The sequence below is a fragment of the Phoenix dactylifera genome, chromosome 1 (genome assembly GCF_009389715.1).
Source record: "Phoenix dactylifera cultivar Barhee BC4 chromosome 1, palm_55x_up_171113_PBpolish2nd_filt_p, whole genome shotgun sequence".
NCBI lineage: Eukaryota > Viridiplantae > Streptophyta > Magnoliopsida > Arecales > Arecaceae > Phoenix > Phoenix dactylifera.
In genome coordinates, this window is record NC_052392.1 from 22,133,526 (window position 1) to 22,160,907 (window position 27,382).

Below are 27,382 nucleotides of genomic sequence, written 5' to 3' on the forward strand. Positions count from 1 at the left end.
CCTTTTTTTGAAATATTACCATTATTGGTAATATTACTATTTTTGTAGAATTGCTATTTTCGTAATATTACTATTTTTGGTATATTACTATTTTTTGGAAATATTACTCTTCATGGTAATATTGCTATTTTGGGAAATATTGCAATTATTGGAAATATTCCGTTTTTAGAAATATTACTATTTTTTAGTAATATTATGATTTTGTAACATTACTATTTGTAGTAATATTACTATAGTTAGTAATAGTAATATTACTATTTTTGATAGTATTACTATTATTTGTATTATTAGTATTATTACTATTATTGATATTATTACTATTACAAGTAATTAGTATTGTTACTATTATTTATAGTTTTTTCCAGACAAGCTCCAGGCCAGATCTACTGCGATTGATGTTTAAAGTAAACATCAGGGACAACGTCCAGCTTTACCCAATGGCTGCTGCTATCAATTCGTTGAGACATTTTTCGGAGATCCAACTATATTTGAAGGACAAAGGTAGTAAAAAAAGACTAAATCTATTTAGATAAATAGGACTGAAACAGTCCATTCTTCACTTGGATTAGTTAAAACTGAATTACCCGCAAAAATATTGAAACTCGCAAATAGCCAAATGAATAAGTAAATAATTCCCAAGATACTCAGTCCAAAATGTATAGCTCTTGCCAAAGCTTTTTGCCAATTAGATTGGTCTTACAACTACTAATTTATATTTTTGTGCAACTGTTGTACCTGTATCCGTCCAATAGATGCATCACTATTAAGTAAAATTGAATATATGAAACAGTAACTTCTTTTTACAAATAACGGAATCTTGAAATCAATTGCAAGATTGGTCATTGCTCTCTACCATGTTGTGTTTCCAGTGAATGGAAAATCTGGAACCTAGCAACCAACTACACAATCAAGAAGTCTAAAACAAGAGAGAAGCAGAGGAACTAATGAATCAGCCTAACATTTTGACTAGTGTCGGTAGTATCAACCTCCATGGCTGTTAAAGAAGCGTAAAACTGCCAAGAAGGTACATGATTAGCTCGATAAAAATAGATAACAATAATCATATAAATTTGGAAAATTGCATGCATGGATGTGAATATGAACCACTAAGTTTACTGCAATTCGATCAAACAATATGTTTATGTAAATGTGTAATGCTCACCAAGAAAAGATTTGCTGGCTGATGAAATTAGTAAATAACAGGAGTACCTAATTGTTTCACGAGTCACTGCATGCATTGACAGATTACACGTAACACATAGGAAGCAACCAAAACAAGTATACGCATGACCAGAAGGCAAGGAACACAACTTTATGATAAGTCAAAAGGCAATGCATCAGTTAGTCTTAGATGATTACCGGAAAGAGAAAAATATATGGTGGTCAGTTGGATACTGTACACATCAATTTTGTTTAATCATCACTCCTCAGCACCCATGCTCCTTTGCTAGATACACATAGCTCATTTACAACCTGCAGAAATCAAATGAAGTTACATATAAGATACATATTATGCACATCAAGCAAAGTCCGTCCTCACATATAATGGACTGAAACAGAACATGGACATCCGTATGAGGTAAATGACATGCATCATTCACAGCAGTGGCCTGTATATACAAGAGTATTGTTATATTTGCATGCTTGAAACAATGATAGACAAATCATTCAGCACAAATCATCATATTCATAGTTTCTATCCTACATCTACATAAATCTAGGTATGAAATAAGCCTACAAACACGAAATCCAACATTTTTAACAAAACTATTCCCTTCAAGCATATCTTGAAAATGAAGCTATTAATTAGTGAATCTGCGATCATAAATCACTTCAGCCTTCTGATCCAAATCTTAGGTTCTTTCAACCCCAACACATCATTCTAAACCTATTCTCATAATGCTTGGCTTTTAGCCTACATGAGGAGGTTAAAGTAACCTGATATGGCTGCTGGGCTCCAGACGGAGCCACGAGAAATTAATTCCATATCTTCAACACTTACCGTAAGAATAAGTAAATTAGAAGTGTGCCATTTTCTATGAGAGTAGGAACATGGACTTTCAATTAAAACTTTTAATTCATAATATCAGAAAAAGTTTGGTAAGACAAGTAACCGAACCCATCGAAGAAAATATTTGCAAATAAGCTGCGCATCCAAAAGCCTTTTAAAAGGCCTCCATATAACCTGAAAACTTATTAAAATAGGTAAATTAACCTTGGCATCCTTGCTAAAATAGAACTTTTTGCAGCATAAAATTTTTGACACAATAAACATGTAGCAGTTATGCAGTACTTGAAACTTGGTATTCCAACAATTCTTCTAACATCAATTGTCACTAACCTGATTATATTCAGAATCAGTAATATTCCTTTTGAGACGAAACTCCGCTGCTTTGGAAATTTCCTGTTTCTTTAATTTTGCATTAGGTTCCTTGCCCCGAAAAAGGTCAATCACAACATTTCTGCCCAAAATTGAAACAAAAGGATAAGAAAAATAAAAAGATTAATGCAGTTTTACAGATAAAATGAGAAGAGAATTGATCTTATGTAACCTCAATGGATCAAGTGTTGGATTCCCCATAGACTTTAAAACATATAAACCATGAATATTCGCAGCAACTTGACTTATAACAGACTGAAGCTCAGGTAAAGGAGCATCAGCACCATTTTTTGCAGCATTAGCAAGTGCTTTAGTTTTAGCATCATCTCTTGGACGAGAAGAACTGGAAATTGCCAGGTCCCTTAATCCGCTGACAATTGAATTTAAGCTGCAAATGCGGACAAGATTCATGGAAGGTGGACAATCAGTTTAGAAATAGACAATTAACAAACTTCATAGAAATAGGGGGCAAACAATGTTTCAATACACAAGGATGCTGTTTTCAGACTTGGATACTATGCTTAACTTCAGTACGCAAGAATCTGCAATTGCACGCTGCAAATGTGTATGTTACTTGTACAAAAAATATTGAAAATGACCAGATTTGCCAAAGCAACATGGATCACAAGCAACATTTGCAGTGCAAGTACAGTACCAGTATCAAAACGATAGTTGGTATGAGGGCGTACCAACTGCTGGTATGCCGAACCAACCCCCATAATGAGTGTACCGACACTATACCAACATGGTACTGGTACTTGGGTCCGATACCAAGATTGCTTACCTTGGTCAAAAGTGTATAAGCATGCAAAATTAATTAAAAAAATGCATGTCATCCCTTCCAATGGTGGTGAAAACAACCAAAAAGTGATGTAAGGCTACCAAAATGTGAGCCTAAGCTCCTTATGTGGATCAGATTTTGTGAGGAAAAGCAGAAAAAAGGAAAAAAATCTATCAGATAATTTCTAATGAATTACTTGTTCAAAAAGTCTAGCTGATCGCTTTGTAGTACCTCAAGAGTTCAAATTTTTACGAATCATTGAAAGGATCTGCCTATCAGGTTTCAGAAAGTAAAAAAACAACCTAGAGGAACAATACCTTAAAAATAAAACAAGTAATTCAGCACATACATATGAAAAATAACAAACTCCATGGTACTCTTGCATGTGTTGCTTCCTGCCCTTAGTGTCTAGTTCATGGATTAGCTGTCATAATATTTAGTATGGAAAGAACAGAGAATGAAGGGATGAGTGATGCATAAGGACAAGAACATAATCGGTATGCAAAGATAATAATAGCCATACATGTCAAAATATTATGTTAACAAGTCGTCATAAGCATTACCTACGGACCCTTTTCTCTTGAAAAATTTTAAAGAGTGCCCTAGGAAGATTTTCTCGAGTTTCACTGGACATTGTTGTTCCTGCTGAGCTCATTGTCCCTTCTTTACTTCTGTTTGCATCAGGATCAACTCTCCCTAAGGCACCAGTGTTTTTCACAATATTGGGACTCAACGAATTTTTGGTCATCATATGAATGTTTTTACCAAATCGACGTAAATTATCCATGAACTGCTCCTCGCGACTTGACCAAGCACATTCTTGTTCCTTCACAATATCTGGATAGCGCTTCAGGAATGAAATATCGGTGGCCTCTTTAAATTTCCAGTCACTAAAGACAGACCTTTCAACAGCTAATGGGCTCAGTATATGCTTCAAAGGAGCAGATCTTAATGTCTTCAGGTTGTCAGAGTGAATCACAGGGTTCGTACTGAATAGAAAGAGAATGCGGTCTCTAGCTAAAGCATTAAAACCTTCATAGAGCAAAGAGCTCTTGGTAACCCATAATCCTTGTACCAAATATGCATGTAGCTGAAGCACCTTCAAAACATCTTTTTCTGAATTGGTAGGAGCAAGATGCATGAGAGCATCAAAACGGTTCACTTGAGAACCCTGCATTGAAAAGCAGAAAACTGAAACAAAAAATCTTGAAATTTAAAAAAAATGTTGAATGCTAATCATAGCATCTCACTTAAATTAGGAAAATAATATTGAACAAGTGTAAAAACTATTACTTGAGCAAGTTAGTCAAATAAGTTTGAAGTACATATTGGCCGATAAAGATGCAAATCAATATTGGGGCAAAAATAATGAGGAACCACACTGTTGATCAAGATCAACAACATAAAAAAAATCCAAAAAAATCATCTATTTTATAGGTTCATTGTCTAGGCCTCAAGTGGGTCAAATAAACTGAGAGTCAATACAGCTCATTATACAGACCAAAATGTTTGGATGCTTTTAAAGAACAAATTGACATACAAAGTTACATCTTTCCCTAAAACTATTCATTCATGACTGCAAGATGTGCATGGAAGAAATCTCCAATACATTTTTGATTTGTAAACATTTGGATATTGTAGATCATGATCAATAATATGGATTATCAATTTAGATGGCTAATCGCTGTATATCAGTTGGCAGGAGTTGAGCACCAAACCAATTGGAAGAATAATACCTTATATATCAGCGATCAGCCATCTAATTTGAAAATTGATACTACTAAACATGATCTACAATATTTAAAATGCCTAAAGGCCCAAAATCATATGATCTGAAGATTTCTTACGCATCAGGTGTTCATAATCAAGGCTAAGACATGTCCATGATATACAATATGCAACATACTTGTTATAAGAGTGGATTATTAGCTCAATATAGGGGTGTGTACCTTCACACTACCTGCGCCAGCTTGTGTCAATGTGTATCAACATGTATTCATCCACATCAAAGAGCTATATGCACAATCACAAACCAATATGTAGTGGTACAAGTGTGCCCCCTACCTTCGTGTCTTAAAGATGTACTCGACCATGATGAACAGCCTTGTTTCTATTCAACACAGTTTGAAACTTGTACTCTGGATTCTTTCAGGCCTTATATTGTATAAGCAATTAAAGGCTTAATCTATAAATTAGACATAAGATGCTTCTGACTTGAAGCATAGCTACTAGTTCCTTGCATTTTTTATCATGAGTTAAAAGATTATGAGTTCTTAATAGCAAAAGTATTTGGCTGTTGTTACAAATTATTGAACTATGCAATGCACATATTACATATCAATCATTGTAAGATATCTAGGATGATACAAATTCCTTGTTTTGAAATTAGTTAAGTATTTTGTTCCTTTTGCTTAAAGCTTGTCTATGCACTAGTATAAGGTAGACAAAATTGGTGTATCTAAAAAAACACTGGATAGATCAGTGTCTTAGCATGCCAGTTTTAAATCATTTAATGAACTAGCATGTCTTTCCAACACACAGGAAGTGCCTGTCCAATCACGATATGCGAACCTTGAATAGCACAATCGTGACGCCTCAAAATGCATAACTGACAAGGTTCTCTAATTAATGCACATCCAGATCTATTGAATTTCCGTTCTTGTATCTTTTGAGCAAGATTTAGATTAGCAGCCATTATTTCAGCTTCAGCCAACACCAATTATATTATATATGACAATCTGGGATTTAAACAAATATCCTCTTAAATGCCATTATACAATGGCAAAAATTGTTCTCATTAGACTTTTTCATGGTTTCTCAAACAAATGCATTTTTTCAGAAAATTCAAAACTCCCACTAATTCAAAAAAGTTCTTTTTATATCATGAAAAATCCTAAAACATATTTTACTTAATGAAAGTGACATGAGCAAATAATGATGTTATTTTCCCATTAGAGTCTGTTATGTCCCATTATGCAGCTAATGATGGCCACAATAACAGTAAATATTTCACTCCCAAATCTCCAAGCTATGGCTAAACTAGGCAAATAGCAGCTGTTATTTCCACTATAATGGTAACTAATGGTTTTAGAGGTTCCAATTTTCGGGTTTCTTTTTGTTATTAAAACCTAGCTTGTAAGAAGTGTATAATAGGTCAAGGATGAAGATACTCTGACAATATGGTGCATCATACATTTTGCAAATCATTTTATGCCCACATGAAACACAGGTAAAGAACCTGCATAACAATTTTTCCTAACTATTTACATCTTGCGGATATGATTAACATGTGGATATTCAATATGTACGGTCATATCTTATTTTTCATCAGTTAGAAACCTATTGATTGAGTTATAGCCTTAGCATATATCCAAAGGCATGCACTTATTTTCCTAGGGCATAGCTTAGTTACACCACATGCCAACATGGCGGACCATCTAAGTATACTCTTCTTTTCAGTGAAAGGATAGAAACTGTTTGTTGAGTTCCACATTTATAGTAAATGCAAGTAGGCAGGACAATTCCCAACAATGGATCAAAAAGATTCTCTCTTTTATGAGTTAATTAAGTAATCACATGGCATATACATAACCAGTATCTGGAGTTTGAAAACTTTGTATTTAAGCACTTCATTTGTAGTAGATCATGACCAGTGTGAGCCATTAATCTGGCACTCGACTGTGTTAGCATCACTGATACACCATGTAGATATGTATGTATGTATCTCTGCAACTTCTTGATCGACCTTTGGTGATCAACAACTCTCACCATAGAGTGTGGATCAAGATCACTGCTTATTTTAGCTTTTAGAGTAATGCAAATAATTGCGTTGTATATTTTCTGACCTCTATAACTACAAGGATACCACACATAGAACCAACTTTGATGCAATTCTACAAACAATAAGTTGTTAATCCATGACCACAGATTTAACAAAAAGTGTCCAGTCAAAATCATGTTCTGCATATAGTAAAAGATGCATTATACGGATAGTCTCAAATAAGTTGTAACAGGAGATTAAACCTCAGTTAACCACTTCTTCAGCCGTTCCTCCAGTGGCATTGAGAGCAAGACCCTGTAGATTAATTAAAACATCAGCAGATTATTATAACTCAGCACAATAGTATGCCCCAGTGCTAGAAAAAGCAAAACTTCTGAAAGAGTAATAAAGACGCAGAAAACTGTGGATCATTAACATGGTTTAGAAACAAATTAGACTGCAGCTTAGATAGTAAAATGTTGGAATGGTGCTAGTTGGTCCACCTAACAGATATAATTAGGTTGAAAAATAGATCAATTTATGAAGCCAGTATTATGAAATAGTAGGCTGGAAAAAGGATGTTGACTTTACGCAAGTAGGCCACTTTTCAAGATCAACAACTAGATTCTAAATATCCCAAATGTTCTCCAGAGGTGACTATAAGTTTTATACAATATTAGGCCTATAAAAGATCAAATGGCAAAACAATAACCCAGATATAGGTTGCCTTCACTGCCAGGAGCCCCTTATACTTGAAACTTAAATAATATAAGCTTCAGTAAGTTGACGCATAAGCAGGACAATAAAACCTATAATGACAAAAAAAGCTAATAGCCAGTTCTTAAATCATATTTACAATACATAAATGTCAATTAATCAAACACCAAAACCATGGGCATTTTTAACTTCCAAAGAGTCATGCATATTTATTGGGATAAGAAACAAGCCATGCATTTTTACAAGGATAAATGACCTGAGACAGCATGCCTACAAAAAGGAGAATAACATGCAGAGTATCTTTCTTTTTTTCCATAATTTAGACAACCTTATTATGGTAAACTTCAAATGATCTGCAATATCTTTTGATTTAAATTTACTTTATGAGTGTAAATGATGATACCACTCCTTAGATCAGTTTTAATATCCAATATACAGAAGTATAGTATACTGATATATTATATCTGCCTATCTAATAACATTTGCATAAGTATCTGTAATATTTTTCTAACGAACAAAAAGCAAAATTAGAGGTCAGAATTTAATGTCAAGAATTTAAATGTCATGCATAACAAATGTAATGAAGTAAACTAGTACATCTTAACAACACAAGTTTATATGGCAGAGTGCAAGAAGAATAAAACCATTGACAATATGTTACATAATCCTGACCATGATATGGGTTATGCAACATACTCCCATCCCATCAAACAATGGCAATGACCCATGTACTAGCGCATCATTCTGAAAATTGATGTAATGTCTACATATAAAATTTTGTATTTAAGGACTTGCACCTTCTTGGAGGCCCTTTAGTTCTCTTCTTGTCGGTTGATGTTCCAGGGCACAATGTGTTGACATAATCAGACCTGCAAGAAACAATTAGAAAGCAATGCTCGAGGTTTCTTATAGAATTTGACAGGTAGAAATTGTGCCATATAAAAACTTTATGAACTAATTAGCTAATCAAAAAAGCTTACGGTTGCATTGTAAATTGTATAAGATTATTTTCTTCTGCTGCCATTTTCTGGTGGTATCTCTCTGCAAAGGGACTATCAATTGGATGGTACTCCAGCGAAATCCATGGCTGCATATACCCAAAAAAAAAACACATGTTAATTTAAAATGGAATAAAACATATATGTGTGTGGTGCAAAAACATGCACACGTATGGAAGCAGAAATCTGAAGCATGCAGACTACAAATCTGAAGCAAACTTCTTCCACAAGCTCACCTTGCTTGAGGCCACAGTTCAGATCTAGGATTTTGAATGAAACACCTGTTATGGCCATTTATTTAACACTGAATTCTCGGCTACTTTTCTAAAACTATCTGTATATTTTCCCTTGAGTCCAATCTGATGCATCTCAATCCCTTACTAGCATCCATTGGTCATTTACGAAAAGAAATTAAGAAAACCATAAGGATTTTTTGCGTAGATATCCTCCTAAATATTGAAATTTGCATGAATACCCTCCTAAAATTGATATTTGCATGTATACCCTTATAAAATACTTGTTTTGCATGTATACTCTTTATTTCTCTTTTTTCTTGCATATGTGCCCACACCATCTAATGCTGTCAAAAAATTAGTGGTTTAATATTTAAAATGACTGAAATATCCTTAATGGGTAGATATGCAAAAGAAAACATTTATAAGGGTATATATACAAAAAATACATTGCGACGGTATTCATGTAATTTCACATATTTAGGAGAGTTTATGTGCAAAAAATTTTAATTTTATTTTTTCTATTTCTACTTGTTTTAACCCTCGGATTTGTCTAGTGCCTGCTCCTCAATGTTTTTCATAAAAAGATTGCTTAAAAAAATTGATTCGATAATTAAATAACAAAAAGTTATAGAAGTTCTTTCACTAATTATGGGATTAATCTACTTTATTCTTCTTTATTTATAACAACCTCTATATCTTATTTCATTGAAACATAGCTTATAATATTTATTGTTATAGATGCATATATAAGGGCATACATTAGAATATAGAAAAGGATTAGAATCTCTTAAAGGCACACAATAGATTACAATGATCAAGCTTCCTTGCTATTTCTATGCTCATGGGTGAAAGAACAACATCAATCATTCCTAAACAAAATCATTGAAGGACTTCGAATCCTTCAGACTTATTAACAATCTCCACCGCCATGTAGTAGAAGGTCACCCTAGACAAATCCGAGTGTTAAAACAGGCTGAAATAGAAAAAAAAATAAAATTAGAATTTTTTGCATATAAACCCTCCTAAATATGTGAAATTGCACGAATACCCTCGCAAAGTATTACTTGCATATATACCCTTATAAATATTTTCTTTTGCATATCTACTCATTAAAGATATTTCAATTATTTTTAATTTTAAACCGCTAATTTTTTGACGGCGTTAGATGGTGTAGGCACATATGCAAGAAAAAAAGAAAAATAAATGATATACATGCAAAACAAGAATTTTATAAGGGTATGCATGCAAATATCAATTTTAGGAAGGTATTCATGCAAATTTCAATATTTAGAAGGTTATGTATGCGAAAAACCCAAATCATAATCATAACCATCCAGCATTTTCCCAAATATTTCGGCTCAGGTTTATGGATCCTCATTTGTCACGTACTCCTTTTTAGGGCCACCTTTGATATTAATCCTTCCTCAAAACCTCCATCCGTGTTGCCCACAACCTCCAATTAGAAGAAAACACTTCATATATGACCATATGATCACATGTATGTGTGTGTACGTATAAGTTATGTACATGTACAATCATATTACATGTATATACACATGCATAGATATATAATTACACACTTTTATGCATACATGCATGCATAGATTTGTATGCATGTATGTGTGTACATGCATACATGTGTGTATGAACATCATATACATATGCATATATACATATTCACAAATGCATACATAGGTAATTATATATATATATAATTTTATTTATAATTATGTAAACAATCTGTTAGAGTAAGTGGCTCATATTAAGTGGTATTCTTATTTGAGTGGTACACTGGTATTCTAACGAAGCGGAGCGAAGCAATGGGATATGTTTATCTTTGGGATAATTATATAGTGTTTTATTCTAACAGGGATGCTGATAGGGATTGGGACTCTAGGGCTAGGGTTTAATAATAAATATCTTGTAACCCTTGTTACTTAAGAGATAGTGAAAGTTACGGCCGTTTTGCTCCCGTGGACATAGGCACATTGCCGAACCACGTAAGTCCCCGTGTTTGATTTCTTCTTCCTCTTCCTCTCTCAATTCTGTGCATTGTTCTGTCGCCGTTTGGATCCTGTGTTTTGCGCAACAACTAGTATCAGAGCTCAGGTGTTATTTCCTGCGGCCGTGGGCAGCGTTCTTCACGTGGGGAGATCAGAGGGCGTCCGTCTTTCTCCCAAGCCGAGGAAACGCAAATCAATCTTTCTTCCCTATGGGTTCTCTCTTGAAAGCCGCAAAGAGAGGAAAAGCGAAGATCTTCCGTGGGTGGTTTCCTTCTTCACGTGGGTGCTATTGTCTAATAGAAGGTCACGTCGTGGGGCATCAGAGGGGGTGCTACATTGCTTCCCTCTGCTTCACATGGGAGGGCTTAAGGGGGAGAAGACTTTTCTCATCACGTGGAGGTGCTTTCTTCTTCCCAAAGCTGAAAACGTTCTCTTCTGTTCTTCCGACGGCTCCCGAGCGGAAGGAAGGAGAAAGGCCCCTGTGGCGATCGGCCGGACGTGAACAAAGGAGGTGGTTCCGATTCAGCGGCAGAGAGGAGATCCGCCGCATCCTTCCATCGTCGTGCGCCGTCACGCGCCTAGATCCATCCGAGAGAAGAGGGGCCGTGCGTCTCCACCGCCACGTCCTCCCATCACCATTCGCGTCCGTCATCACATGCCTAATCCCGTGCGTAGGAGAGGAGAGGATCTCTGCCTCCTGTGGCAGGATCCAAAGGAGCAGGATCCAGAGAAGGAGAAGCAAGGAGAGGAGGATGCCGACTCCGTGTGCGCTGCTGCCGCGCGTCTGATCTGGAGGAAAAGGAGTTTCCCCGAGCACATTTCGCCCGCATTGAGCGTTATTTGTTATTTTTTATTTTTCATCATATATTAATTTTCTCTATTTTATTTTTGTAAAAAGATAAAATGGCACGGATGTCTTCTGCGAAGTTTGATGTGATAAAGTTCGATGGAACTGAAAATTTCGAGCTATGGCAGAGGAGGGTGAAAGATCTGTTAGTATCGTAAGGTATGATGAAGCCCCTGTATGAAAAAAAACCAAATGATATGGGTGATGCAAAGTGGAAGGAATTGGAGGCGAAGGCTGTTTCAAATATATGGCTTTGTCTGGCTGATGATGTGATGTATCATGTCATGGATGAGGAATCTCCGGCGGCAATTTGGTCGAAATTGGAGAGTCGGTATATGTCCAAGTCGTTGATGAACAAGCTCTATCTTAAGCAGAAATTGTATGATTTTAAGATAGCAGAGGGTGCTGATTTAAGCCAACATATCAACGTATTCAATCAGATTATCAGCGATCTGCAGCATGTTGATGTGAAGTTCGAAGACGAAGATAAAGCGTTGATGTTATTGCATTCTTTACCCGCTTCTCCAACGTACGAAAATTTGGTTACAACTCTGATGTAGGAAAAGGAGACCTTGGAGTTAGAGGACGTCATTGGAGTCTTGTTAGGTTTTCATCAGAGGAAGAAAGCAAGTGATGAGAGTTCTCAGGGAGAAGGCCTAATGGTGAAGGGTAACCAGGAGCGTGGAAGAAGCAACATAAGGAATGGGTCGAATCGCAGTAAATCTCGGTCTAAATCCAAAAAAAAGAAGGGCTTAACGTGCTACAAGTGTGGAAAACAAGGTCACATAAGGCGGAATTGTTCTGAGAAAAAAAAAGGGTAAAGATGGTTACAAATCTGAGGAGTTCTCTAAGTCTACAAATATAGTGAAAGAAGACAGAGATAGCAGTGACGGTGATATACTTTCAGTTTCATCCAGTTCAGATCATCTCACGGATTCTTGGATTCTAGATTGAGCATGTTCCTATCACATGACGCCCAATAAAGATTAGTTTGACACCTACAGGTTAGTTAATTCTGGTTCTATTTTGATAGGTAATGATGCATCTTGCAAAGTCATTGGAATAGGGAATATCAGAATTACTATGTTTGATGGTGTGGTTAGAACGTTGTATGATGTTACACATGTTCCAGATTTGAGAAAGAATCTGATTTCATTGGGTACCTTAGACTCTAACGGATTTTGTTACAAGTCTCAAGGTTGAGTAATGAAGGTTAGTAGAGGTGCTATGACAGTAATGAACGGGCAAAAAGTAGCAGGGAACATCTATAGGTTGATAGGGACTACTGTTGTAGGTGGAGTTGCTGCTGTAGAGTCTGGATCTGATAATACAGTCTTGTAGCATATGCATTTGGGTCATATGAGTGAACATGGTATGCTGGAACTGCATAAAAGAAATCTCCTGAAGGGTGTTAAAACTTGCAAACTGAATTTCTGCAAGTATTGTGTTCTTGGAAAATAGAATAGGGTACAATTCAGGACGGCCATGCACAAGACAGGGTATTCTTGACTATGTTCATATAGATGTCTAGGGACCAGTCAGAGTAGCATCACGAGATGGACATACATATTTTGTATCTTTCATTGATGATTTCTCGAGAAAGATCTGGGTATACTTCATGCAGTACAAGTCAGAAACATTTGCCAAGTTCAAGTTGTGGAAAGCTGAAGTAGAGAACCAGACAGGAAGAAAGGTCAAATGCCTGAGGTCAGACAATGGGACTGAGTACACAGATTCAAAGTTCATAGAGTTTTGTGAGCAGCATGGGATTAAGAGACACTTCACAGTACGCAAGACACCTCAGCAAAACGGTGTGGCAGAAAGGACGAACAGGACTATAGCAGAAAGATCACGGTGTCTCAAGTTAAATGCGGGGCTTGCAAAGAACTTTTGGACAGAGGCAGTGAATATGGCATGCTTCTTAATTAACAGGTCACCCAGGGCAGCACTAGATGGTAAGGTTGCAAAGGAGGTATGGACAGGTAATGAGGTAGACTACTCAGGTTTGAGAGTGTTTGGATGTCCAGCCTACATGCATATTCCTAGTGAAGAGAGGTCAAAGCTAGACCTGAAGTCTAAACAGTGTATCTTTCTGGAGTATCAGAAAAGGATGAAAGGGTACAAGCTTTGGGATCCGAAGGCGTTTAGGTGGTGATCAGCAGAGATGTGGTTTTTGATGAGAAAGCCACATTGAAAAGTACTCAGAAAGAAGAGAAGCAGGTGCCAGAAAATTGCAGCAGAAATGAGCAGGTGGTGCAGGTGGAGTTAGAGAGTTCTGTCAAGAAGAATAATGTTCAGGGTACAGAAACTTCTACCTCAACAGATCAAGAGGATCACAATATAACCATAGACAGACCCAAGCGCACTATCAAGCCACCAACCAGGTATAGTTTTGAAGATTTAGTTTCCTATGCATTAATCACTAGCAGTGGAGATCTTACTACTTTTCAGGAGGCAGTACAGCCAGGAGAAGAGCAAATGGATGGGTGCTATAATAGAGGAGATGGAATCTTTGAATAAAAATCAGACATGAAAGTTGGTGGAGCTTCCAAAAGGGAAGAGAGCGATAGGATGCAAGTGGGTGTTCAAGTTCAAATCACGTCTAGTAGCAAAGGAATACTCACAGAGAGCTGAAATCGATTATGATGAAATTTTCTCCCCAGTGGTCAGACACACTTCCATCAAGGTAGTGTTGGCATTGGTAGCACATTATGACATGGAGTTAGAGCAGATAGATGTAAAAACAGCTTTTCTTCATGGTGAGTTGGAGGAGCAGATTTACATGCAGCAGCCAGAAGAGTTTTCAAAACCTGAACTGGAGCACTTAATATGTAAATTGAGGAAGTCACTTTATAGGTTGAAACAGTCTCCGAGGCAGTGGTACAAGCGCTTTGACTCCTACATGATTCGGATTGGCTGCAGAAGATGTGAGTATGACTGTTATGTTTATGCGAGGAGCCTTGATGATGGTTCTTTTATTTTTCTGTTACTTTATATGGATGATATGCTGATTGCTGCAAAGAGTATGAATGAAGTCAACAAGTTAAAGACTTTGTTGAGTAAAGAGTTTGACATAAAAGATTTGGGCGCGGCCAAGAAGATTCTTGGGATGGAGATTCGCAGGGACAAATTCCAAGAACTTGTGGTTATCTCAGGATAGTTATATACAGAAGGTGTTGGAGAGGTTCAGCATGGATAATGCGAAGCCAGTAAGCACACCTTTAGCGAATCACTTTAGATTATCTACCTCACAGTGCCTGAAGACAGAGAAAAAAATTGAAGACATGTCAAAGGTTTCATATGCTAGTGCAGTGGGATGTCTGATATATGCTATGGTTTGTACTAGGCCGGATTTGGCACATGCAGTTAGCGCAATGAGCAAGTTTATGGCTAATCCAGCGAGACAGCATTGGGATGCAGTCAAATGAATTTTCAGATACTTAAGAGGTACTACAGACTATGGTATCATGTTTGTCAGACAGCAGGATGATCCTTCAGACGTGGGGTATGTTGATGCAGATTATGCAGAAAACTTGGATGACAGAAGGTCGACTACAGGCTATGTATTCACTCTTGTAGGAGGGCCTATCAGTTGGAGGTCCATGGTTCAGTCTCTCATTGCACTATCTACGACTGAGTCAGAATATATGGCAGTGGTTGAGGCTGCCAAGGAAGCATTGTGGTTGACGGAATTAGTCAAGGAGCTGGATGTTCAGCAAGGTGGAGTTCAGTTGCATTGTGACAGTCAGAGTGCGATCTATTTGGCGAAGAACCAGGTGTATCATGCGAGAACCAAGCACATAAATGTGAGGTATCACAAAATCAAATGGTTGGTTTGTTCCGGTGATATTGCTTGAGAAAGTTCACACTTCTGAAAATGCAGCAGACATGTTGACAAAATCCGTTATTGCAGACAAGTTCAACCATTGCTTGGACTTGGTTAACATCTCTAGGTGCTAGAGAGGAGGTGTTCCAACCCATCAGCGTCAGATGGTGTCCCAGGTTATTTTTTTCTCCTAAGGGGTGAATATTTGCCAAGGTGGAGATTGTTAGAGTAAGTGGCTCATATTAAGTGGTTTCTTATTTGAGTGGCACACTGGTATTCTAACGGAGCGGAGTGAAGCGATGGAATATGTTTATTTTTGGAATAATTATGTAGTGTTTTATTCTAACAGGATGCTGATAGAAATTGGGTCTCTAGGGCTAAGGTTTAACTATAAATATCTTGTAACCCTTGTTATTTGAGAGATAGTGAAAGTTACGGCCGTTTCGCTCTCGTGGATGTAGGCACATTGCCGAACCACGTAAATCCCTATATTCGATTTCTTCTTCCTCTTCCTCTCTCAATTCTGTGCGTTGTTCTGTTCGCCGTTTGGATCCTGTGTTTTGCGCAACACAATCAATGTGAGGATCACATGGACATCCTAAGGCTTGCGTATCACTCGGGAAGTTACCCAAGCACCAGGCCAAAAACCATAACAACAATGGTTCTTCATCTTCCACACAGAGGATAAGGTGGAATCAGATCCCATGCCATTTTTGGCCCTTTTCCACAAATACAACTACATAAGTCTATGAAAGATGTAATAATACATCAACAACCTTAATATCAAGCATGTTATGGTCTAATCTCCTTTTCTAGCTCCTACAACAGTCTGTAACAAAAAATTTCGTATGGTTAAATTTCTCCAGATATCATTTTAAAAGTTACTTGTAACACATCTCAGTATCCATGATCAACGTGATGCAACCAATCACAACAATTATCTTTGAAATAAATGCATGTCACTAGTAACAATTACAAGATGTCAATAATGTTCACCATCTCCTGAACACAAAAAAAAGGAAATTGAAAAGGAAAAAAAAGAGGAAATGTAGATTGTAACAAAGATGTAGAGAAAAAAAACTAGGAAAAATTGAAGTCCAGCACCTTGATTGACTACCATTTTACATTTAGTCCCTGTTGACAAAGTTTTTTCCCAGACTTTATTTTGATGGTCATTTTGCATTTAATCCCTGGCCCATTGATAAGCATGTGCAAAATACGTATGACCATGCATAGAACAGGCATAATAACTGTGTGCAAGGGACTAAACGTAAAATGCTAAGCTAGGCTAAACATATAATGGCAGTCAAACAAAGGACTGGATGTCATAAGCTTAGCCAAGAATTCTCACCTCATAATCATTGATGTTTTCATTTGAATCCTCTGAAACCTTCTTCCCCTGCTAAAAGACACATAATTTTAAATATTTGGACAATAATATCAAAGCCATTATATGGAAACAAAAGTCTATAATATGGAAAGCAAATTAAGAAACAATACATTAATGTGTTATATGATGGCTATTTTACTCAATACGGCATTTACAGCATGAGATGGCTTGTTATATAGATAACATAGTTTATCATGAAGAACCATAGCAAATCTAAATGTGTTTCAAATTTCCAATTACTCTTACATAGCCAGGAAAAAAAATTGTAGTGCAGTATGCATGTAAATATCATTATAGATGTCTTGACTTGAAATCCACACTAAACAAGAAGCAACATTTCGCTAGAAGCCAACTAAGTCAATCAATGCAAAACGGTATAGCAAGACCAAGTTAGCTACAACAGCTATTTGTTTGAGTCTATCTTTTGAAGCAACGGATCACCAACCCACCAAATGAAAGTCAAATTCACAAGCTTGGCAGATGGTCTATCTCACATAATATTGATAAATGATACAAGGATAAACAACAGTCTCGGAATACTAAGCTGGATTTACATTAAAACTAAAAAGAGGATATCAAGCAATATAAATAATCAATAACTTATATCTCTCCATTCATTATTTCATTTTATTTTTAAACACTCATCTGATATATTTTTCCTTAAATATTTGCAAGATGCTTTCCCTTGAACTGGGCAAGAGGCTGCTAAGCCCTGCCATAGTTCGATTCAAGCCTTGATTTTTAGGCCCAACCTAGTCAAAAGGCAGAACATTCAACAAAACCCAGCCTAATATTGATTCAACACAATGGGCTTTTGAACTGACCGAAGCCCATTTTTAGCTGTAGGTAAGAGGGATATCATTAATTTGATTAAAAAGATTAAGCCAGAGAAGAGGAACAAGTGAAAGACTTCAATAAAAATATAATTAAAAAAAATCAAAAACCTTCTGTGATGAAGGATATAATTGGCAATGGATTTGATTTTGAGAGTTAAAGGCTTGTTGATGATAGTTACAATTATGGTTTATGACTTTATGCAGCTACACAATTTTCAATATGAATATACTTGATATATGGGATGGAAATTAAAAAAATAAAGGAAATCATAGAGATAGAATACCAAAATGGAGCATAAACATTTGTGATGATGGCAAAACATTACAAGTATAATCCACCTCAGAGTAAGTAACCCACTACAGTGACCAGATTTTGAAGGGGTAAGCATTTCATTCATGTTAAGAGAGAGGTGTTTAGAAAAGATAACAACAAACTGAAGCTCACCTGCCTAACAGATGGCTTTGGAGGTTCTGGAATTTCATCCGTAGACTTCGCACTACCTTGTACACCTTTTGCACTATGTTTCCTTCCCTGCAGCCCAGCATCTATGTGACTCATTGACGGCCGAAGCTGCACAACTGCATGAACAGGATTCAAGTGCAACTGAAAGATAAAAGGAGAAATGAGTTCTAAGTTTCCTAATGATCAAACACCCAATTGGCCGTATAAATGTTACACACACAGCAAAGAATTTAAAGGCACTTGTTTAATCATTATTTATAAAAATAATAACACTGCAAATATATTTATAAATAGAGCTACCAAACTCTTGGGCGGCAATTAGAATCAGACCACATCTTATGACACCGAGCATCAAAAAGATATAACCATTTTTGCTTTTAGAACAGTGAAATTACCTTAACCCGATTCTTTTCTTTTTTTTTTTTTTTTGCATTTTGATTTTGAGCAAAAAAATTTAATATTTGATGTATAGGAGAAGAAACAAAAAAATAGGATAAGTATATGAGATGGTTGGGAGTATTTGACAATTAGCATTACTCTTTTGTCTTTGACTATTTCTCATAGACTGGTATGATTGTCTTGTTCAAAACATGGAGAACAGAAACTGAAAAAATACCATCAAGGAAAAGAAAGAAAGCAGAAGGTGTCTCTCACCATATCATCAAAATGAGTGTTCAGTGAAGTTCATAACAACTAGAAGGCATATCCAGAAGTGCAATTGTCAAATACATCTTGCACTACAGTTGTCATCAAATTGAGGATTAAGCTTCTCGCATGCTAGTGATCAATTTTCTTTGCCACTAACTACGGTTATTCTCATGGTATGCTGCCTCCTTCAGCAATGGTCCTGTCACCCAATATTCTGTAGCCTATAATCTCAGTAACAAACTCCAAATAACCTGGTTATTGTCCTTCATTAACCCTTGTTGGGCCGTCTGGTCTGTGTTAGACAATATGGGGCAAGTATATTTTATTATCAACAATTGACTTAGGCATACGCTCATCACATCAGGAGTTAAGATAATGTGTTAATCATTATGTATCACTATCATCTGAAAATTCATTCTTCCAATTCAAAAAATTTATCCCACTACAAATCAAACAAATTTAACTCCCACATATCACAGGAATGAATGTAACTGTAAGAGAAATACATCAAGACAACATACAAAATCATTTCAATTGGACCTAAACAAATCAGTCTTTAAGTAAAAAGAAAAAAAATGATAACCAGATAAACAATAAGAAGCACATTTACATGATTAGGCATTTAAACTGTAACATCTATTGAATTTAAAGGTTGCCTCCATATTGAGCACGCAAAGATGAAATGAAGTGATTTAAAGGTGAGAAAAATATAAAAAGTTTGCTAACTCTACTACATAGCTTACCTGGTTGCCTCTCAGAATTCCGACAGCATAGCTAGTTGCAAAAGAAGCCTTTGATGATGACAAAGTCTAGAAAATACAAAATATAAGCAGGAGGTTATGCAAAAGGTGGACTGGAACTTAAGAATCAGCAACAGTAAATTTTTCCTAAGAGATTTAAATATGTGTCTATGTATCAAAGTTAGGTTACAGAAGGGGAAGAACAATCATAATTTACAATAGATCTTCTTACTATAAAGAACAACAGCAGATTTGCTCAAAAAAAGGTGGGGGTGGGGGAGTGGGGAGAGCATCTCGGTGGTGCAGCATCACTCAGGTATTGTGGGATGAAGTCCGCAATAATAGGCGTTCGGAGAAATGCACAAGGAGAGCAGAACGGATAACAGCATGCAGGTTGCAATACTCAGGATATTCTATTACAGGAGCCATATTTGTTGATCCCCTAATGGATTTTGATGAATACAAAACACTAGAGTATAATACCATTTATCTTAACAATTTAATTGAGAATTTCATGTGTTTTATTAAGAATATTGTTAAGAAATGTCTAGGCAAGTTCCCATAATTTTTATGGATTTATTGAAGAATTTTTGAGATGAAGAAAACAGATCAGGGACAGCCGAGACGTCTCCGGGTTGTCTCAGAGACGTCTCTGGCACAAACAGGAAGAACTGGCACGTCCGGAGACGTCCCCTGAAAAAGCGGAGTCGACTCTCTCAGAGAATTCCAGAAGACTTGTTTTTCGGAGATATAACGGCGGAGTCGTCCCCGAAGCAGCGGAGTCGTCCCCATGCAAAAAGCGCAAACAAGCGGAGACGTCCCCGTAAAGCGCGGAGACGTCCCCGGAGCGCCTGGGACGCGACTGACAACTTTTTCAGGTAGATTTGAATTTCAAACGGTCATATCTTTGTGTCTAACGGCTATATTTGCTTTTTGGGGTATAAAAGGGACCTCTTAAGTGCTTCTAAACAACTTCTTACCAACCCAACACAAGATCATTCAAGAGAGAAGAAAGAAAAAGAGGTTCAAGGGAGTTAGAGCTTTCAAGAGGAGAAATCAAGTGCATTCAAGCTTTCCCATCTGATTTCGAGCTCATCTACTCACTCCCACTTGGCAATCAAAGCTCGAATTCAAGCCAACAAGATCCACATCAGAAGAACCACCATCATCCACGCTTCCAACGGCAAAAAGGGTTCTTCCGATTTTATTGTTTCTCATTGTTATATTTGCTTCTTAAGAGCTTTCAAATCTTTTGTAAAACGTTTGAATATTGAGCTTGTTTCAGTCAAGGGACTTGGAACAAGGGATAGGCGTCCCAAGCCTAAGTTAAAATTGGGGGATTGTAGGGTTCGTTGTTAGCCCGGGGTAAAACAACGAGTTGGGTAGTTCACTCGAAAAACTACCGGATTGTAGGGTTCGTTGTTAGCCCGGTGTAAAACAACGAGTTGGGTAGTGCACTCGCAAAACTACCGGACTGTAATCTGGAGGATTATAGTGAAATTCCCAAGAGGTCTTGGGGAGTGGATGTAGGTGCTGGGGTGCACTGAACCACTATATGTTTGTTGTGTTTGTGATTGTCTAACTTGCTCACTTACTTACTTAGATAAATTGCTTGCTTAACTCTTATCCGCGCATCCTTTAGTTGCAAGCATATTCAATTTACTTAATCAAGTCTCACTCAATAAATCAAACTGTTGCTAAGTTTAAATTCCACTGTGCATCTATACAACTTAGCATAATTAATTGAAAAGTGTTAGAAGTAGCCTAAAAGTTTTAAAAGACCCAATTCACCCCCCCTCTTGGGTTGTATCCACTGGGCAACAATATTCATTCTGAATTGTCACTCAAGTACCCAATCTTGGTTCCCAGCACTTCTGATCTAAAGGTTTTATTACTTCATCGTTTCTAAAGTTATGCCTCATTTATAGATTTTAAATATAACCAATGAACGGCAACAATTTTATGTGTTAGTCTGAATCATAGCATATCTATGACATATATCACGCCAACAGCTTGTTGACACAATGCATGGATCAAATGTACTAACAAATGATAAATCATGATTCTACCTTGAAACAAATGCTCAATATTAAGGCAACCCATAAATAAGTTTCTCAGTATACTGCCAATAAATGAGCTTTTGACAACACTGTAACTACATTTGCAGCACCAACAAACAACATAATGTTAGTGTGTAAACTAGTAATATTTCCCCTGTAACTCTCAATGGAAATTTTAGCTAATGTATGATGCCTATTAGATTGTAATGTTATGTGCTATAATAAAATATTTGAAACTATGCAATAACATAATAAACAACAATTAGTGCAGTTACAAATGGCAGTTTATGATGCAAGATTTCTAGGAATAAGCAACAGTTCTCCCTGCAGTTCATAACATGACCGTAGACTACTAGAAAACAATTTAAATTGGTTCACAAACAGAAGGCACATTTTGCATGTAATTGCAGACCTATTCATGAACTTGTGCATCTTTTTGCAACAACGCATGCCTAAAGTCAACATGGTATTGCATGGTCGCAGATGCTGCCGTATAAGCGCAATATGTGATACTTTAATACCAGCTTTAAAGTTGTCAAAGAGGTAACGAGCATTGTTAAGACAGGTCGAAAAGGTCCGAATTCGACCTTGCAAGTACTTGGAAAGGTGGATGACAATGTTTATCATGTAGGATAACCATCAGAGTTTAACATGTCCTGCAAATTCAAATCAGCGGAGAGTAATATAAAATGGATGATGGTGTGCTAAATGGGCAGATAAGACTATCGCCATTCCAAAGGAACCAGTAAAGCATATACTATATGACAAGATTACCAATACTAGAGGCCAAAAGAGTAACCCTACTTTAGAAGATTCTTGGATCTTGCAAGCTAGAAAGGTAAATGTAGAGTTCCTAATATACTGGTATTTGGTTGGGAATATATGGCATCAACTTATTATGTCTTCAACTATTTTTTGGATTTATTTAAGGAAGAAAATTAAAGTTTTAGTTAGCTGAAAGTTCCCTAAGAAGCTAGGAATTTGAATCTTAGTTGTCTAGGGAACAGAGCTGATTGAGAAAGTCAATGTTGGGGTCTATTGGAGTCCTATTATAATGAACTGTGTTAAAAATGTCCTTGTTATGTAATAAGGTGGTCTAAGAAAGTCTTGGGTTGATTAGAAAAATGAACCAACACCATTTGGATGACTCTAACAGAGGGTTGGCCCAAATTTTAATTTTGAAGATTGGACTATGAATTAAAAAATATATATGCAATCATAATCATCCATCCTTTTTACAATTATTTGGGGTCGGCTGTATATATACATACATATGTGTGTGGGTATAATATACCATGCCATATCCCTTTTTCTTCCATATAGTCCCCATATTAAATTTCTTTTTCCTCGGATCTGATTATTAAGGGACAAAAAATGTCATTAGATTCAATCATCATGACTGTTCCTTCCACATTAGCCAGAATCAAAGCCTTGCTATATGTTGATGATAAAGATCTCTGGGGAACCGCTAAACAAAGATTGAACATGTGGGAGGAAGAAGAGATAAAGAATTTTGCTTTCATTTCTCCCGTTTTCAAAACCACAGGGTTACTTACGGAATGTAAAATCTTTCTTGATGCTGAAGTCCTATAGATGTCAAATAAATCTTCTATGCTAGGATATTGAATGTAGAATGAGAACAACAGCAACGACAATGTGATGTGAGGTTTCAACATGTAAATCACCATCATGAAATACTGGTGAGGCAAATCTAGATGAGATAACAAATTAACACAAAATATGATAGCTATTTGGAAACCGTAGATCAATCACAACAACTAAACAAATTTCATGGGGCAGCTAATGAAAATTCAATAGCTAAATGGAAATCATCCAAGAAACTGAACCTAAAGCCCGATATTTTAAAGATTTTATGGTTGAAATCATCCTACCCCCCAAAGACCGCTTCGACCTCTAAACATTCATAAGAGAAGCGGTCTTTACAAGATCTGTCCATTGTTAGTTCATAGGAAGAACAAATAGTGAATGATCTAGCTGTCAAAAAATCATTGATTCATTGTTGTTCCTGACTGCATCTCATCATCAGCACTATCTTGCATTAAGAATCCAGCAACATTTATCATCTGAACAATCTAGTATTAACCTATTGCATGAATTCATTGTGATCAAAGGTTATAATGCATTCGAATGAATCAAAAAGATCATACTAGGAGAAAATCAGCGCAGCAAGAAGCAAATTAATATATATACATATAATAGTAAAGTGGATACCCATTTTACTATCAATGAGCAGAATATGGTGCTTAGGTACCTTGTAAGAAATAAAGTTAAGTAATGATAGAATCGACGCAACTGATACCATATATTAAACAAGTGAAAATCAGAGATAAATTACCCACAAGTGATACAAGTTACAACTAACATCACAAAATTCTAACTCTGAGAATATTCATAATTACCTGTTTTTCTATCCGCATCGGTTCATCAACATCCCGGTCATAATTTTCACTATTGACATCTAGACTCAAATCAACTTCAATTTTCGATTGCTTAGGCTTCACTCTGACCTGGAAGAACATGAGACAATTTGAAGAATATTAGAGCACAAGGGTACAAGAGCAGTAATTCCATTTCAAGGAACAAATAAATGAGCATATACAAGTTAAAATAATAAAATGCATGCAACCAATATTTCTACTATGTCATGAGTACTCTATCATGATAATATCAAATTCATTGGGAACCATACCTCTTCACATCTTTCATCCAATTCATATGGCCGCCAAGAAGGTCTAAGTGGATATTGCATAACATAAAGCTGCAAGGGCAAAGATTCATACGCATAGAGTCAATATAACTGAAAGAACACAAACAAATATTTTACTTTGATCTGAGGTGGAATGCAGTTCAAGCATATACAGAGCAAAGCGGTGGTAGAAGTTAAAAAAACACCAGCCACGAGATACACAGCAACTAATTTAGTGAAGCATTAAGAAGATGTTGAGCTTTAACTTGCAGCATGTTCAGTGGGCTTGAACAGAGCATAGAGTGATCCTGCTCAATGTTCATGAATACTCAAGTCCAGGAGAACAACCCCTATAGACATGACATGTTTGAAAATATACAACAAGAGTTCCCTCATTTGTATTAAATTTTTTTCAATTTACCCTTAAGTTTGTTTTCAAAGTCCTTGTTATTTTACTAGGTTATTTATTGTTGGTTAAGTTACTTGTTAGATCAAATCTTTTACATGTTTAAAGATGGTGTTAAGCTGGAGACTTTTTATAAAAAATTTAAAAATATTTTCTTTATTAAAACATGCCCTTTTTTCCCCTCTCTATGTAAAACCTGGTGACTCAAACCAGTAATGAATAGCCAAGCAAATTCCAGTCCTGCTCATAATGACAACACACAGCAGCTGCATCATTGCCATCCCAAGAAAACCCCCTCAGACATGTACTTATTCCCGTCCACTTCACATGCTTGTAGAGAGAAAAAGATCCCCTGCTCAACACCCAAACATACAACAAGCACGCTCATTCACTTTGAACCAATCTTGTGTTTGCCACTGAGGTGGTAGCTTAGTGGTACCATGGCCTTACTTCCACCCCCGTGGTAGCAACCTGTGTTTAGTCCACCTAACTCTAATCGATCTTCTCTTGCACAAAGAGCTGCAGCCCAAACTATGTTTCTTTTTGTTCTTTCAAGGCTTCTTTCAATGCCCAAAGAAAAAAATAAAAAGACCAAAAAGGGTTCCATCCAGTGTTTCCAATAGATCAGAATGACGGCAAGCCGACAAAGCAAAAAAAAAAAAACTCAGTTTTCTTCACTGATAACTTCAAACTTATGCATGTTTTACATGGTAAAATCTTTTACATGTTTGCCCAAGTTGATTAATTCTATGACAAGTGGTCTTAAGTAGTCGTTTTCAAACATGCCAAATATACTCGGATTCTTTAAATAACCAAAGTATTTCCAAATATTTAGAAATCAAGAAACCTCTATTAAATTTCAGATTTTATCATTTCTTTTTTCTTGTTGTGTTATTCTTGAACATAGAACTCGAGGTCCTTGAAAAAGGGTTCAAGATCCACAGAATAACAAACTGATCAACAAAGGGAAAAAAAACTTCTTGAACATTAAACAGATGGTGCTTGAAAAAAGATTCGCGATTTCCATAAAAGTAACAATCTCATAACTAAAAACAATAGTTCTTGAATCGTTATTCATTATACTATCATCAATCACAAGAATTTAGCAGTAAGACCCTTACACAAGTGTCCTCATCGAGAGGGGCAGGAGTAAAGAAGACATCAATCTCCCGGACCACCGTGTCCTCCCCATCGTCGACCTCCACTGGTTCGCTCTCCGCCTCCTCTGCGCCGTTGGGAAAAGAAAAGGAGCTCGATGCCGGTTCTTGGGAGGCTTCATCCGCCTTGAACATGGCGACATCGTCCTCGTCCTGCTTCTTTATAGGAGCCAACGGAGGACGAGGAGGAGCGGGGAGGGGTCCCGGGTCGGTGGCGGAATCGGCCCTCATCTTACCCTTGATCTTGGGCTGGAAGCGGGCGGGCCTCGCCGGCGCGTGGCCGGAGCGGCGGGAGGAGTCCGGGAGGTCGATGTCGAGGGCCATGTCGAGGTCAGCGTCGGATGAGGCGAAGGGATCGAAGGGCTTGTCGTCGCCGTCCTCCATGGCTCGCGTCCTCTCTCTCTCTCTCGAGCGGCCGAGGAGGAGGACGAGGAGGACGAGTCGGTGGATGCGGTTCGCTTCGTCACCAAGCCCTCCCTTGGGGCTTTAAACCCTGGCAGAGTTGAGAGAGGGAGAGGGAAGGAAGAGTCCGCACGAGAATAAACGAGGAAAACCGAACCCTACGGGAAATTGGTCCCGAATCAAGAATTTAGAAATAGGCTCAAGATCATTGCAGTTGGACTGGGCCTGCTGGCCTCGGCCCAGTGAGTTGGATGTGCGTGAGGATGATGTGCTGGGCCTGCTGGTAATACGTTACGTGCCATGCACTGCATTTGCGCATCAGCAAAATTATGGACGGCTGTGATCTCATAAAATTTGTTTCGTATTTATGGGTTAATGAGGTTGAAGAGTTAACTCTCCACAGAACTCTAGAGTCCAACCTCGATGAGACAAGAACTCCTCGTCTATAAAAAGAGATCGAGGTATCAGATACGCAACACATACCGGCATACCGCATACTCTACTATACTCTTCTCCATGTCTTTTCCTTTCGCTATTCCTCAACGCCCTTTCCTCTATAGGGCCTCTAATCAAATTAGCTTTGACGAACTTTGAGCTCTTCCTTTCTTTCTATATGCAGGTCATCTAGCACAAATCATCGCTTCTTCTTCCTGTGCGGATCCACCAGTGACCTTCCACCCACCAAACTGGGTTTGGGTGACAATAACATGGAAGAGGGCGAGATCAAGAAGCTGGTCAACAAAGTCGATGATAATTAGGGCAGAGGTGGACGATGTTGATGCCACGCCCTAAATTCGGGATATAATACAGCCATACTATCGACGGGTACCACCCATGATAACATGAAGCCAATAATCATAATCGGCATACAAATATACCTCATATAGAAATATAACAAAATAATCCAAATCCATCGCGAACAAAATATAATAAAAAGATCTAATTTCATCATCTATTAAATAAATAAATAAATAAATAAATAAATAAGAGTGAGTTCAGAGCGTCTAAATCCAAATTTAAATACC

At 37.1% G+C, this 27,382-nt stretch overlaps 1 protein-coding gene across 6 annotated transcripts; it reads right to left on the minus strand.

The window, feature by feature from the left end:
• Positions 1-648: 648 nt before the first annotated feature.
• LOC103697108 (DNA-directed RNA polymerase III subunit RPC5) lies at positions 649-26,511 on the minus strand. Of its 6 annotated transcripts, XR_005513253.1 has the most exons (15): positions 25,920-26,511; positions 24,396-24,464; positions 24,106-24,213; positions 19,629-19,694; positions 18,220-18,378; positions 16,900-16,950; positions 8,619-8,725; positions 8,436-8,507; positions 7,185-7,236; positions 3,725-4,332; positions 2,553-2,768; positions 2,342-2,462; positions 1,360-1,473; positions 1,163-1,228; positions 649-1,013 (listed from the first exon to the last, which is right to left on the minus strand). XR_005513253.1 is itself a non-coding variant. In XM_039129876.1 (13 exons), the coding sequence occupies exons 1-13, from the start codon at positions 26,337-26,339 to the stop codon at positions 1,414-1,416; spliced, it is 2,106 nt and encodes a 701-aa protein (XP_038985804.1). In that variant the 5' UTR covers positions 26,340-26,511; the 3' UTR covers positions 649-1,413. The 6 variants fall into 6 exon arrangements, 2 of the variants coding, with proteins under 2 accessions (XP_038985804.1, XP_026656933.1); XR_005513250.1 differs by lacking the exon at positions 1,163-1,228; XR_005513248.1 differs by having other exon boundaries at positions 649-1,228.
• Positions 26,512-27,382: the final 871 nt, after the last annotated feature.

What these genes read in the sequence shown, in the direction of transcription:
- LOC103697108 (XM_026801132.2), bottom strand. Translation starts at nt 26,339, where the DNA reads ATGGAGGACGGCGACGACAAGCCCTTCGATCCCTTCGCCTCATCCGAC. An exon ending in ATACAATTTACAATGCAACC is followed by an intron (nt 8,508 to 8,618) that starts GTAAGCTTTTTT and finishes TGTTTCTTGCAG; the next exon opens with GTCTGATTATGTCAACACAT. An exon ending in CTGATTCTGAATATAATCAG is followed by an intron (nt 1,474 to 2,341) that starts GTTAGTGACAAT and finishes TGATTTCTGCAG; the next exon opens with GTTGTAAATGAGCTATGTGT.